This window comes from Venustampulla echinocandica (assembly GCF_003357145.1).
Source record: "Venustampulla echinocandica strain BP 5553 chromosome Unknown scaffold_1, whole genome shotgun sequence".
Classification (NCBI taxonomy): domain Eukaryota; kingdom Fungi; phylum Ascomycota; class Leotiomycetes; order Helotiales; family Pleuroascaceae; genus Venustampulla; species Venustampulla echinocandica.
Genome location: NW_022474206.1, coordinates 2,558,683 through 2,572,409, shown reverse-complemented (window position 1 = coordinate 2,572,409; position 13,727 = coordinate 2,558,683). Strand labels below are relative to the sequence as shown.

Genomic DNA, 13,727 nt, shown 5'->3' with positions numbered 1-13,727 from the left:
TTTCGTCTATATTTAAAAGTTAGGTTAATATCAATCCCTTTCCAAAACTTTATAATAATTACACTAAACTAGGTCTATACCGCCACAAATGCATGCATCGAGCCGAAATGATCACACAGGATTAAGTCTCTTCTACTTCATTCAAGTATATATGACATTGGCTGCATTGGCAACAAAATCTATTTGACTTAATACACACTGTGCCTCTTAAGACGCTAGAAACCAGCGTTTCTACGCCTTACCTTTTTGTTCGGTTTCTGAAGAGACCTACTTCCAAAAGTACCCCTATCAGGCTGGGTCATCGGTATATCACCCCTGCTCTGTGAACTGAAGGCATGTTTTCCAGGATCTGGCTGGCTGCCAAATGGCGTGAATGCTGGCTGAGATACAGCCGCCTTTAATCTCTCTCGACTTAGAAACTTTTCTTTCAGCTGGCGACGTTGAGACTCTTCACGGTTTCTCCTACTGGCGCCCCTTTCCCCGTTCTCTGCCATAGAAGTGTCTTTCGCACTTTCCCAAGAATATTCGTCAGGATTATCTCCAACTACCCACTGCGAGGGCAGTTTTAATTTCCCAGAGTCTGGTTGGGACTTTATCGAAACTGCATACTGACGTAGTCGAGAGACTGCAGGATCTTCAATTGATCCAGACCTCGAGACACTTGTTGCATGAGAATACAAGGACGGCGTGCGGCTCAAAGTAGGTACACCTCCCGAACGCTGCTTTTGAGATGGCTCTGGCGTCATGTCAGGGGAGTACAGTGCTGGCGAGGTACCCCCGGCTGGTCTCTCCGCCCCGCTGGAAGGTAACCTGACATCTTCATCCTCGTCTCCTCCAGGCGCAGACGGCTCAGATCTTCGCAAAGAACAGACAACAGAGCTCAGACAAAGCTCAATAGCGACTTGTCGTATAATTTTGTATTTAGACAACCGAGTTGTCACGGAGACCTCCGCGGGTAGACTAGCCATCCATATCTCCACCATATGATCGTATATCTTTAAGAAGCCAGAAAATGTATTCCCCTCGCTGGTTGGAAACTGTATTGAGGGGGCTGACATGATGTCCGATACTCTGAGCCTGGGCTGACCTAGAATACCTTCATCTTGTTCTAGCGACTGGAGAAACTCTTGTACAATAGTCGTGGCTCTCTCAAGCTCTTCGGAGAACCCCGAACAATTCGACAGTTCAAGACTATGGACTGGTAAGTAGAAGTATTGATGAAAATGCAGTAGATCCTTACAAAGTAGTGTTTGGGAGGCTATTCTCGTGTCTAGATTGTTGTAGACTGTCATATATAGTTGTGAGGAGTTCTGCTATCATGGACGATTCCCCTGGTGTTCCGAGCTGAGATTCGTTATGTGGATACTTCGAGCCAGCCTGCGGGAACACAGCCTTGAAAATACGCTTCCAATCAATTCTTAAGCGCAAATCCGTTTGCTTCATCTTTGCAACTTTGGATTGGTGATCGCGCCGGATGCATCCAGGCGTCGTGGCAACAAATGCTATATCGTCTAGGCCGTTGGGGACCACGAAATCTTGCCGTTGTACTGGGCCCGGACGAGCGCGAAACAAGCTCAGCGGTACCTCAGGTGCGGTGACCAAGAACCTAGGCAACCTTAATTTTTCAGGGATGGCATTATGGGCGATGCAAATGGCTGAGCTAAGAGTGAGATCGGGAGAGAGAGCCCACACTTGCAGAAACCCGAGACCTATATCACTCTGCTCTAGCTGTGGCCCAGGATCGGATATTAAAGGGGCTGGACAGAGGTATAGTGAAAGGAATGGCCTGACTTGGCGATTGTCTAGTTCCGGTGCCAGCATGAAAGATCCTTTCCAGGAAGTTGGGACCCCTGGGCGTTCTGGAAACGTGGAGAAGCCGTAGACATTTATCAGAGGACTCTTCCTAGATGTGATCATAATAGAGACTGTCCAAAGTCAGATATGTACAGGTGTTGATGGGATATCCGTACCATTATCATGTTTCACGGCCACGAGTCTCAAGGTCTCATCAGATACATCTCGGAAGTGGCGATAGGAGAGGAGTATCTTGGCCCCAGATGAACCCTCTTCTCCGGCGGGGGTAACCTCGATCCAGATGATTTGGGAAGTAGTCAGCACGAACAAATAGGCTTGGTTTTCCAGACTCCGCTTGATATCAATTATGCGATTGGAGCTGATTGGAGGGAGCTCAATGCTACGCAGCCGCGTAGGTCTTGCTTTAAGATCAAATATAACAATACTTCGCCTACTGCAGATGGCAATGGTATTGATATCGCCGACCCATAATGCTCGATACCAACCGTCCAGATTATTAGCAGAGGATGGTTCCAAGATAGAATCAACGGAGCAGTCGTCATCGATGCTACCTGATTTCCCTGCAACTAGGTCCTGGGGTGACGACCTAGTTTGCTGATATTCAATATTCCAAATGCACCAATGCCCTGATGAATCAATCAAAATAAATTGGCGACAATACCAGGGATTGAAGGAGATATCCGCATGGCACTGTAATTGGGTCTTCTCGGCAGTGATAAAAGCTACAGGATTTGCGCTGAGACGTGAAGAGGGATATATCCTCGCAGAGCTACTTGGTACAAAAGCTGGTTGAAGTTGACCAAAAGCAGGACGGAAGATGGTGGTAATTGTAGTTTGCCGCACCGCCAACCAAGTGCTAGATTCGTCATCATCCGAAAAGACAATCTGTCTAATAGTACCACCAGTGCTCATCCAATATCCCTGATCTGACAAGTCCAGGTGGAACAATGAGATGTTTGGGCTCGTTTGACTTTCCCATCCGCGAGTTTCGGCTCGCAGTCTGATTAACCGCAGCACATGTCCTGCTTCTCCACAGGGCAGCGCAATGATTCTGGACGGATTCCTGCTATAGGCTGCTCTTCCTATTGCTAGCAGACTTCCAGAATCGCCTAAAGGTTCCGGCTGCGACAGGGAACTAAATTTTGACAGGCTCGAGGCAATTTCGTTTCCGGGAACTGCCTCAGGATATGTTTTCAAAAGTCGTTTCAATTGGGGTTTGGGACGGTCCGAATGTTTTCCATCTCCCTCTAGAAGAGTTGGGGCGGAAGGAGGAAGACGTTCCTTAAACTGTGAGATTTGGCGGATGCGTTGCTCTGAGGGACTGTCAGCAAAACTCTTTCTTCAATCAGCGGCAGGCTTGCCTGAGTTTGACTTCGCAGAAAATATCCACTGCTTCTCCTCTATATCATAAGAAGCAGTCCCTGGGTGGCCAAAGGCAAGGTCCGTAACTCTGTAGTCAGTCATTTGGCTTTCGTCGTCGTCGTGAGCCAGGAAGTCTTATCCAACGCATTGCGATATGTGCCCAGGAAGCAAAGCCACTGCTAGGGAGATAGAAAGCCTTAAAACAAAAGACGGGTGGAAGTTGGAGTGGACATCCCAGGTTGAGTAGTAGCACAGAGATCGGGGATTCAAAATTTTACTATGAAGCTTTATCTTATCGCAAAGTCGCGTTCTACTGTATGACCAGGGCCTAGCATCACGGTTTCCCTGCCAACGATACAACACAACATTTAGAGAGGCGCATCCGACAGGCATGTCGACCACAACCAGAATCACGACTTCAGTGCAATTCCAATCTCCAGCTCAACCCTCAACCTACGATAATCGCAATTAGACTTCAGCCATGTCAGTCATCATGTCAACAGTATTTGAACCCTCGTTCTCAACCAGCACGATGCGCCCTCCACTTACATCAGCCGACGCGCCTTCTATGGCAGACTCCCTGCCCAGTATCAACTTTGGATTCGATGAGCTGCGCGACCGTATGGCCAAATTCACAGTTAGATTCGACAACTTCATAGAGCAGGGCCGGAAGCGAGTGTTGGAAGAAAGAAACCAGTTCCGCATGAATGTAGCTGAGTTACAAGGTATTTCTATGTTTTGTAAACATAGAACAGCACTAACAAAGCCGTCAGAGGATCAACGGATGAAGAAAAAAGACATCGAGATCCTATCTTCGAAAACCAGCGCCCATCAGCAGACCCTAGAAAAAGAAATGGCGGAGACGAATGAAATGCAAGCGGCCATAGCGTCTCTGAGCATGCAACGAGATGCCCACCTAGTGACGAAGGAGAGTCTCAAACAACAAATTGCAGAGACCCAGAAACAAATAGATGCACGGCTTGCTGCACAACGAGCTCATGCCCAACACCAAGATTCCCAATCTCGGTTCAACATACCCGAACTCGACTTTTGGACTTCGACACTGTGTATGACCCTCGAGGGGGCAGGGCAAGATGACAGACTGAAGTTTGTCTTTACCCATATTGATGATCGCGACTGGACCAGAGAGGCTTTTTTCGAGTTAGACACTTCAAAGAGGGATTATGAAATTCCATATTGCAAACCAAAGCTAGAGAAGGATCAAATCGAGCGGGTTCTGGATCAGTTGAACGAGCATAGGGACTTGCGCGTTTTGCTGAAAGGTATGCGGGATCTTTTTATGGAAGCTATGAAGTGAAGAGGTGGGATATAATAGTCCGTGGAGATGCAGGTTTTTATTAGGCTGGCGTTAATGGCGAACTAGCCCTTCGATTTGTATGAAGTCCAGTAATGTCCCTAAGCGGGTCTTCAAGATAGGAAGAGTGACAACCCCCTTCAGCTGATGCATACCGTACCTCTGGGGAACCCACAGAGGTGACAGTCCTGTCCTCAAGACTTCGAAGCACCAATCCTTTCTTGAAAGCCAGGATTGAACTTTGAATATCTTGGGACGCCATCATCCGGCAGCGTATACCATCCGGCTGGCGCCTCTTCCCCAACAAAAATATAGGATTTAACATGTGGCAGCGTCCCCTTAATAGTCCCCATATTGATCGAAGCTGCCGTAATGCCAATGGTCTCGGGCTCACACTTGTACACCATTGAAATCGGAGTACCGCACTCGACGCAGTGGGTTCGCTCCGCAATCTCCGAATAGCTCTTCTTCATCAGGTACTCCTCCCCAGATGTCCAATTAATAGCTGATACCGGAATGTCGGCAAACGTAAAAAAAGGGCCTCCAGAGAGACGACTGCATGTTTTACAGCAGCAGTTGGTGAAATGGGTGGGGAGAGTTGTGCTGGTGTATGTGACGCGGCCACATTGACAACCTCCAGTGAGGACAGGTTGTGGAGACATGGACGGTGGTATTTAAGTAGAGCTTCTCTTCTCTTTTCAAAAGAAGAAAAGAAGAGTTTAAATGATTACGATACTACTAAATAGATTGATTTTGGAGCTTTTCGTGAAGTCTGATAGTGAGTGACGTACCTATCATGCAAGTTTCGCGGGGGATTGAGATGCGGGGAGGTTCCGCTTCTGGGGAATCCTCGACGCGATGACAACGCGTCTCCCTCCATGATTAAAGCTTCCTCACCGCAACACTACACCGCCTACAACCTCTCCCACCCAATTTACACCAGCCATGCCCTCAGAAGCCAACCGCAAGCAGGATAAAGAAATCATGGCTGCGCAAGCCCGCCAAGTCATCGACGTATTCCACGAAATATCTACTCTCCTTGTAAGCCAATCGGCGCCCCAACCCACGGCATTTCTAACTTCTCTCCAAGAATGCAGATCTCGACCGGCAGACGCTGTCTATTTGTATATCTTTGATTGAGAATGGCGTAAATCCGGAAGCGCTGGCGGTATGTTGCTGCATCCTGTGGAAGAAGAAGGGATGGTGCTGATTTCTTTTCTCCAGTCTGTTATCAAGGAGCTGAAGAAGGATGCCGAGGAAACGCAGAAGGAGATTCTACAGTCTAGGGGACAACGATAAAAGTCTGCTCCGGGGGTTAAATATAAGGCTCAAAATGCCTAAAGAGGCATAAAATTCGTGATAATCGGGACAATGGCGTTTGAGGGATGCTTTTTGGGCTGGGAGTATGACAAAAGTAAATGAGGTCAATAATCAAGGGGCTTGGTTGGGATAATTTGGGTTAGTTGTTTAGAGTGCCTATTATTTGTGGAGGGTGATTACTGCTTGTGGTGTTAGGAAGCTGTTATGCAAGCAGAATATAGGCTGGATGAAACGATGAAATAATGATACCCATGAAGCGTCCGGAAATGCAAGATGAATGCTATGCAAGTTCTCGTACTTTACAATGATGCACAAGCAAATCTATTATTATTCGTAAGCTTAATAATTAAGGATATTCCCAAGCCCTCCTATCAGACCCACTGCCTAGTTTGTCGCCCCGTACCGCAAGTGGTGATACGCCACGGGAGAAACGCCGCCAACCCATTTCATTATCCTTCTTCCAAACCCCCGGCGCCAAAATAATCAACGATGGCCGATCAGTTCAAACTGATCTTCTTCATCTTCATCATCCTCATCACAAGATTCATTCACAGAATCTTCTTCTGACTCGTCGTCTTCTTCCATTTCGTCAATATTCTCACCAGAGGTCAGACTACGTGGCTTATCTCGACCCCAAAAGTCAAGCTCATCCTCCTCTGCCGAATCATCTGTTTCGGGGTGCATCATGACCGGCGGCGCATCATAGATGCCCCTACCACGGACGGGAGATACTGATCTAGCGATTCGTTGAGGGACAGAATAAGCGGGAAATCGATTTGCGCCTCTACTTGGTGTCATTGGAGCTTGTATATGTGAAGAATGTCTCCTGCCGATACCAAGGACCCCCGTGGATGATGTTACTCTGTTTAGCGAAGTAGCTGTTAAAGCATCATCAAAGTCTCTATTTTCACCAGCTGGCACTTCAACAGCTAGGTCACTCAATATAGAAAGTTGAGCTGTGTTATATGAATCGCAAATGGCACATTTGAGGCCAAGCCAGTGGTATTTTACTGCGCTCTTGGCGTAACAGTCATTGCATGATACCATAGCTGTTGTATCCTGGAATTGGGGAGGCATTGGCTGGCTATCAATAGCCCGGTCCAGATTCCGGAATTGAGTTTCCATATTGACTGTACTCTTGCTGCAAATCGGGCACTTATAAGATGTCTTCATGTGCGCTTCATAGCAACTCTTGTGTATGCTATGACCACAGAGCATGAAGACGACTGGATGGGGCGACGTAAACATGTACTCCTCACAAATTGGGCAATCACAGTCCGAGACACGCTCGATGCATTTGTGAGAGTGTTCCACAGACATAGACATGCAAACGCCACAAGTCTACAAAAGATCAGCAAATGGATTACATGTGTATTGGGGGGGGGCCTACCTTGCAGTGAAAGAAATCTTTACCCAGCCCACGGCCCTTTCGGCAGATACCACAGTCATTACAGTGATATATGCTCTTGTTTGGGTCATTGTCCCATAGTTTGCAAACATCACAGTAATACCAGGCAGTCCTGTCGCCGCACCCAACACAGAACTCACCTACCCGTTGGGCATAGCCACATAGCATGCAGAGCATATTTTTGGTGGCTTTCCTATTTAGAACATGATCTTCAGTCTCATCATGGCACATTCGACAAGTGTACCATCTATCGCAGGTTGTGCACTGTAGTTTTACATTCCTTTTGTAGTGTTGGCAGCCCAGTTCTGGGATCGGCTCTCCTAGAGCAGCATCGCCATCTCCATCGATCTCCGGTGGGTCCAACGGCGCATAGGAAGGTTTAAGATCATCCGGTGACAGGTGGAAAGTGTGCTGCTGAGTTGGGGGTGCATCGTCCATGACACCATTCATTTGCCAAAGGAATGAGGTTAACGATCCAGGAGTGGTAGGTCGCTCCTGACTGACCATGCTCGCCGGAGAAGATGCTGGCGGTTGCTGTTTAGTATGGAACATTTGAGCTTCTGTATATCCCTGAATGAGAAGGCTGTGCATCATACGAGCCTTTTCCTCGGCGGGGATAGCCATGGCTTGTATCATAATAATCCGCTGTCGGAGAGCACCCATCCCGTCATCTGCAGGCAATGACCTGTTTCTATAATTGCCAGCAGAACTTGACTGTATAGAATCATGCGTCGAAGTCCGTGATCGACCTCCTATAGGACTCGCTCTTGTATCTGCAACATTGGGATCGGGGTTGCTGAGAGGGTTCGTCGTTGACGAGTTTGTCCGGAATCGACTAGGTATGCCAAATGATGGATTGTGTGTGACATCGTCGTCGTCGACCTCATTAGAGGATAGCCTCCGGAAGTAGGGCCCTATAGGAGTAGGACTATGGGTTGGAAGTGCGTTTGGGGCTCTTGCAGCCATGAGAGTGTGCAACTGTGCATCGATGCTTTCGTCGTTTTCGATAGAGTCCAGTATTACGGGTTCACCAGTTATGCTAGGAACTTCGTCATTTCCTTGTGATCCTAGCCCTTCTAGGCCTTCCAAGAGCTCTGCTATATCCTCAACTGCATCTTCATGTCGAGCTTCCGGGGGGGTTCGTTCGAATGCTGGCGGAGTGGCGTTATCGTAGACGTTGTTTGAGTTTGAGCGAGAGAAACGGCGCGCTGTTCGCAAGACTGGGTTTATAAGGAATTCCGACACAAGAGATGTCATTTGGTAGACAATAGCCTCATTTGGAGGGCATTGTTCTCGTCGTCGGGACTCGTAGTGACACCGTCGTAGCAGGCGGGGAGACTCAGTCGAAATTGAGGTCGATGACGCTCCGCCCAGTCACAGCGACTGGTTGCGCCCTGGTGTGCACGTGCATCAGTGAGTGTCGGTCGTTCGGGGGCAATCTGTGCTATATTGGCCTCACCCATCAAGTAGTCGCATTGAATATCAAGTACCGCCATCACAGTCACGCTTTCTGAAATGCCGATGCCCAGCAATGTTCCCGTAATACATGCATATCGGCATCTTTACCGAGGCCTTCTCCAAGCAGTCAAGTATTCTAAGCCGTCCAGGTTCACTGCTCGAGACCGATTACGAGATGCCTTCCGAAAAGAACATCCGTCTACTTTCGAACAAGCACGAATCGACAATACATTGCTTTTCCTTAAAGGCGCGGCGGAGGAGACAGGCCTAGAGCACCAGATCCTGAAAAACATACTTCATATGGAGTGGAGGGCCCAAAGAAAGCGCCGGTCACCGCGCCCACAGCGCCAAATATACGGTGGATCTGTCGCGGACAAAATGAATCGGACTGCGAGGGCACATTACGATATGACACTAGCAATGCTTAATGAGAGTATGAAACTCTGTCTACGTTGAGCTACCACAGAAATATGACTTTCAATTCGGTCCTCATGTCTCCTGGGAGCCTAAGTTCTAGTCGACAAGAATCGAGGCATCGATAGCGTTTAGAGATGGTATCTCCGAACGACCTCTAAAGCCGGACAAGGCTACCGAGAAGCCAAATCTTTGGTCGGGGGGGCGGGGGGTTTAATATATGTTGTGGCTAGCATAGGAAAGACTATGGGAACACCGTCAACGGCTCGACGAAGCTTTGGTGTGTACTATATGCAACCCACTTTTATATTATCTGTTAGCTAATACCTTCTGCTAGATAGTCTTAGGATTTTACCTACATGATAATAGTTAGAACTACGGAGTGATAGCCAAGGAACTTAAACCGGGAATATTTGAGCAATGATAGTTTTGGCCATGAAACGTTTGAAACGACTTCCTCCGTTTCATTTTAAGTGATAGCAACGTTTATCTTGTCATTGATCGCACCTACGTGGTTTTGTGGGGTATACACTACTACAACTGGCATGAACTCCCTTTGGCAAGACACAACCTTTGCTCGATATTCATACATGGTAGCCGTCTAGTAATCGGTAACGATGAGGAAACAGTCATGGAATTGTATAATGGAGTATTACGGAACCCCTTATAGGCAGTGCCTTGAAGGACACGAGTCTTGCAATATGTAGAGCAGTTACTCTGGCTCGCGTTTCGTGACTCTACTCCAAGAATTCAGAGGGCAAAAAACCTTCGGGGTATATCTCAAATGTTCAAGTACGGAGGCATGGCGTATTAGCAGTTCTGAATAGGGAAGGTAGACGAAGGCTAATCTTTTATAATCCGTCGTATAATAGTGGTCGGATCAAAATGCAGTCCATGGAATTAATTAGTCTTGATTGGGCAGATATAGTTTTCCCCCAAGGCTGCTTAATGGACAATGCTAATTGCAGGCTCTTTTGAGACCTCTCTGATAGGAGACGTTTCCCTCTATCCATGTATTAGGATAGTCGGCAAACTGAGTCGTGTCAAGCCAGTTGGTACAAACTAAGAAGCTATTGGGCATTTCTAATGAATGGGAGCCTCTATAGAGTTCAAGAGGACGAACTGATGAATTTCTCAATATGCGTTGTCCTGGAGATCCACTGGCTTCCCTTCGTAATATTATCAGAATTGCCAGCAACATTGACCGCCTTATTGTCACGATAAGCACATAATATCTGCTTGATCGCGTGAGGTTTCGCGCAGCCCCAGCATCTTCTCCTCTTGTAATTTTTTCGACCAAGATTGATGTTCTTGCATGATCTATCGTCTATCTCAAATAATCATACTTGGGATCGCCCTAGTTCTTTAGAATACCATGTAAGTTTCCCATTTCTGCTGCCTTACTTGCTTTCGCATACCTGATGAGATTCTGATGATCTATCACAATCGTTCCACGGTCACAGGCAGAAAAGAAATATGTGCATCGACCATTCCGATCTCCTCAGATGAGGGTTCCTTTTTTATAATAGGTTGGGTATCCTGAAGGGGTTAATCCGGCGAGGGTATCTCCTCCTATTTGATAGTACCACGACTTTCCAGCTAGAGAGAAGTCTCTTGTTTTCGGTGTTGCCTACCAAGGTAGTTGGTTTCCCTTTGTTTGGCGTGTCGCAATCAAAATTAATCCAAAACATTTATTCTGCAGAGCGTTGCAGCTCTGGACTGATAAGGTACCTACAGTACCTACCTTGGTACGGAGTGCTAGGTAGACAAATGCTTTGGCACCCATGTCATTTCGCAGCCCCTCCAAAGGTTTCCTTCTTTGCCTACCTTTCGTTTCAGACAACGGGGAATTTGCTGCTATTGATACTGTAATGTTTCCCTTCGGATTTTTCTTCTGCATGATTTGATCCCCCTGTTCCTACCTCGCCAGTCAAATATGCCGCAAACAGCCGTCATATGTCGGGCATCAATAGGGCAGGACAGCATCGTCTCCCTATACGTCGTATTGGCTCACCACCATTTAAAGACTCATATGGCCAAGACCAAAGCTCTTTTTGCTGCCCTGATTTATAATAAGTTAGTTTCAATTCTATTAGCAACTTGGTCACCAACTTGGATAGTAATCCTATCCGCGTTAGCGTTCCTGTGCTGGGCCTGGCCTTCAAGGGATGGGGTTACTGTACTGTGCGGCCACCGGCGGGTCAGCGTGCAAAAGTAGTACGAGGTACAAAGCACCTGGCAGAAGCCACGCCGGGACAAGAGACAATAAACTATTGGACGATAGTGTCACTTGCAGACTCATATCAATATACATAGATATATATAGATACAAACTTGAAGTCGGTATTATTTCCGGGGAGATAGCGTTTTACAATAGGAGACCAAGGCACTCGACACCGTCCGGGGCTCCGTCCTCTCAGAGCCCAAAGCCAAAGCCGGGGGAGGGGTTTCCCGGTTCAGGGGCCGAAATGGTTGGCTCGTTAGTTTGCCTTTCACTGCTGCGATTAGTCGTTGCTGTAGTCCAGCGACGTCACTTCCGCTGGGTGTGCTCGCTCCTGTGGTCGCCGCCATTCACAAGCAAATTCAACCACTCCACCACAGCACAGTAGCACTACGCTGAGGGATGATCCTTACCTCTCGTCGCGGCCGTCAACATATCATGTACATGTACATGTAGCTTGGTACCAGATCTTGCGACCCCGCCTCCGCATAGCTGACAACCGACAACTGACAACTCCAACAACTAAACAACCCCCATCGGCTTCTCACTCGCGACTTCACGTTGGCTAGCGATCACTGAGAACGCTACCCGCCCCGTGAGGGACACGCCTCATTCACGCCGGCCTCTACCTATGGAGGAAGCTCATCCGCCTATGACTTTACGACTGGAGCGTTGAGGAACTGCGTTCTCCTGCAGGACCCATCGCAAGATCTGAACGACTCCCGATATGCCCCCCAATTCTGCTTCCCACAGTGGAGCCACACAAGCCAGCATGGCAGACAGAACACGAGAAGGGCTACAGAACAAAAAGCGATGGGTTAAGAGATATCGCACCGAGGTTGCCGCGTCGATGAGCAGTGTGCTGTCTACGTTTGCTGCTGTAAGTAACTCCCCATGCTGCTCCGCCGCCAGCGCCGCCGCTCAATCATATCAGTTTCCCCTGGACTCCGTCAAGACTCGAATGCAGACCTACAAATACAACAGCTTCATCGATTGCGTTAAACACACCTATAGGACCGAGAAGTTCCGAGGCTTCTTTCGAGGAGTTGCGGCGCCAATGGCAAGCGTTACCCTGGTTCGAACCATCTCCTTCTCCGTATACCAAAGATCGAAATACACCTACGCCGCCTGGCTCAAGCAAAACTTTGGAATGGATCCTTTGGTTCATGTCAATACGCCCGGAACATACCCGAACCTCGCTACGGTCGCATGCTTTGGAGCCGCAGGAGCGACAGCCGGTTCTTTCATCACGCTTGTAGCCTGTAAGTGCTGGAAATAGCTAGATGCAATTTTCACTAGTGACTTTAAGTAACCGTATAATATAGGTCCTTTCGAATTGACGAAGGTTAGCGCCCAAGTCTCGGTCCTGTTGGCAGATAAGAATAAATCGAATGGCGCCGATCCTAAAAGTTCTGGAGCAGTGGCCGCTAGCTACCAAAATAAAGGCACATTTCAGACAGCAAAGAACATTGTGAAGCATCGAGGACTTGCGGGCCTTTATTCCGGCTTCAACCTACATCTGCGTAAGTGCAATATCTTGCTGAGTGTCCCAACCCCTGCTAACACAACACAGTGAGGGATACACTCGGAACCGCGATCTACTTCATGACCTACGAGAGCAGCAAGCAGCTTCTCGCCACATATTCCGGAGATCGATCGCCAACGAACCCTTTTGCCGTCCTATTTGCTGGAGGCCTTTGTGGTGTTGTCAGCTGGGCGCTGATTTATCCGATCGACTCCGCTAAGAGCATTTATCAGCGAAACAGCTTGACTGTCTGCAAGGAAGACACGGTCACGAGGGCCCCAAAGATCCAATTCATGAATAGGCGTATGTATCGCGGCTTGGGAGTCTCGATGGGACGGTCATGCGTAGTCAACTCTATTTTCTTTTCTGTGTTTGAATTCATCAAGAAGCACATCAATGCTCTTGAGGACTGAGTTTTATGCATTGCATGGGAGTCAAGGGGGGCCTTACTAAGTGCTCATACACGGGAGCATGGAATGGAATGTTTGTAGATTATGGGAGTGAGGACGGGATATGATACCACTTCAACTCATCTTGTATCGTGCAAGATAGGGTTGACGGCCAGATCGGTAGATAGTCGAGGACATAAGATCTTCTACCTGGGCCATGAACTTAGCTACAATGCGTACGCCTATTATAACATACCTATGCGTTGCCTTGAATTGGCTAATGGCCAATGCTGATTAGCACCTGATAGGGGAAGCAACCTCTACCACTTACAATTCTTTTGGGCCCTATATCACCTCCCATTAAATCACTGGTGAACTGGGATATGAATAAATATTGGGTTGTTAGGGATATCCCAGAAAATCCAATATCATAAGCATATGAAACAACAGTCCATTGATCTAGTGTAAAAGCAAACCTAAGGAGCCTTGAATAGAGGAAA

At 47.8% G+C, this 13,727-nt stretch overlaps 6 protein-coding genes across 6 annotated transcripts; 3 read left to right on the top strand and 3 right to left on the bottom strand.

The window, feature by feature from the left end:
• Positions 1-215: 215 nt before the first annotated feature.
• Positions 216-3,279, bottom strand: BP5553_03374 (uncharacterized protein; the record flags this gene model as incomplete). The annotated part of the gene is made up of 4 exons (XM_032011997.1): positions 216-1,191; positions 1,241-1,925; positions 1,971-3,136; positions 3,188-3,279. The coding sequence occupies 4 exons, from the start codon at positions 3,277-3,279 to the stop codon at positions 216-218; spliced, it is 2,919 nt and encodes a 972-aa protein (XP_031871690.1).
• A 430-nt stretch (positions 3,280-3,709) lies between these two features.
• On the top strand, positions 3,710-4,495 carry BP5553_03373 (putative kinetochore protein spc-25; the record flags this gene model as incomplete). The annotated part of the gene is made up of 2 exons (XM_032011996.1): positions 3,710-3,902; positions 3,951-4,495. 2 exons carry the CDS (start codon positions 3,710-3,712, stop codon positions 4,493-4,495), a joined length of 738 nt encoding a protein of 245 aa, XP_031871689.1.
• A 191-nt stretch (positions 4,496-4,686) lies between these two features.
• Positions 4,687-5,154, bottom strand: BP5553_03372 (Uncharacterized protein; the record flags this gene model as incomplete). The annotated part of the gene is made up of 1 exon (XM_032011995.1): positions 4,687-5,154. One exon carries the CDS (start codon positions 5,152-5,154, stop codon positions 4,687-4,689), a length of 468 nt encoding a protein of 155 aa, XP_031871688.1.
• A 283-nt stretch (positions 5,155-5,437) lies between these two features.
• On the top strand, positions 5,438-5,791 carry BP5553_03371 (Uncharacterized protein; the record flags this gene model as incomplete). The annotated part of the gene is made up of 3 exons (XM_032011994.1): positions 5,438-5,533; positions 5,583-5,660; positions 5,717-5,791. 3 exons carry the CDS (start codon positions 5,438-5,440, stop codon positions 5,789-5,791), a joined length of 249 nt encoding a protein of 82 aa, XP_031871687.1.
• Positions 5,792-6,295: 504 nt separating this feature from the next.
• BP5553_03370 (uncharacterized protein) lies at positions 6,296-8,477 on the bottom strand (the record flags this gene model as incomplete). Its single annotated transcript, XM_032011993.1, has 2 exons — positions 6,296-7,153; positions 7,365-8,477. The coding sequence occupies 2 exons, from the start codon at positions 8,475-8,477 to the stop codon at positions 6,296-6,298; spliced, it is 1,971 nt and encodes a 656-aa protein (XP_031871686.1).
• Positions 8,478-12,040: 3,563 nt separating this feature from the next.
• Positions 12,041-13,251, top strand: BP5553_03369 (Mitochondrial carrier; the record flags this gene model as incomplete). Its single annotated transcript, XM_032011992.1, has 3 exons — positions 12,041-12,575; positions 12,639-12,836; positions 12,887-13,251. 3 exons carry the CDS (start codon positions 12,041-12,043, stop codon positions 13,249-13,251), a joined length of 1,098 nt encoding a protein of 365 aa, XP_031871685.1.
• Positions 13,252-13,727: the final 476 nt, after the last annotated feature.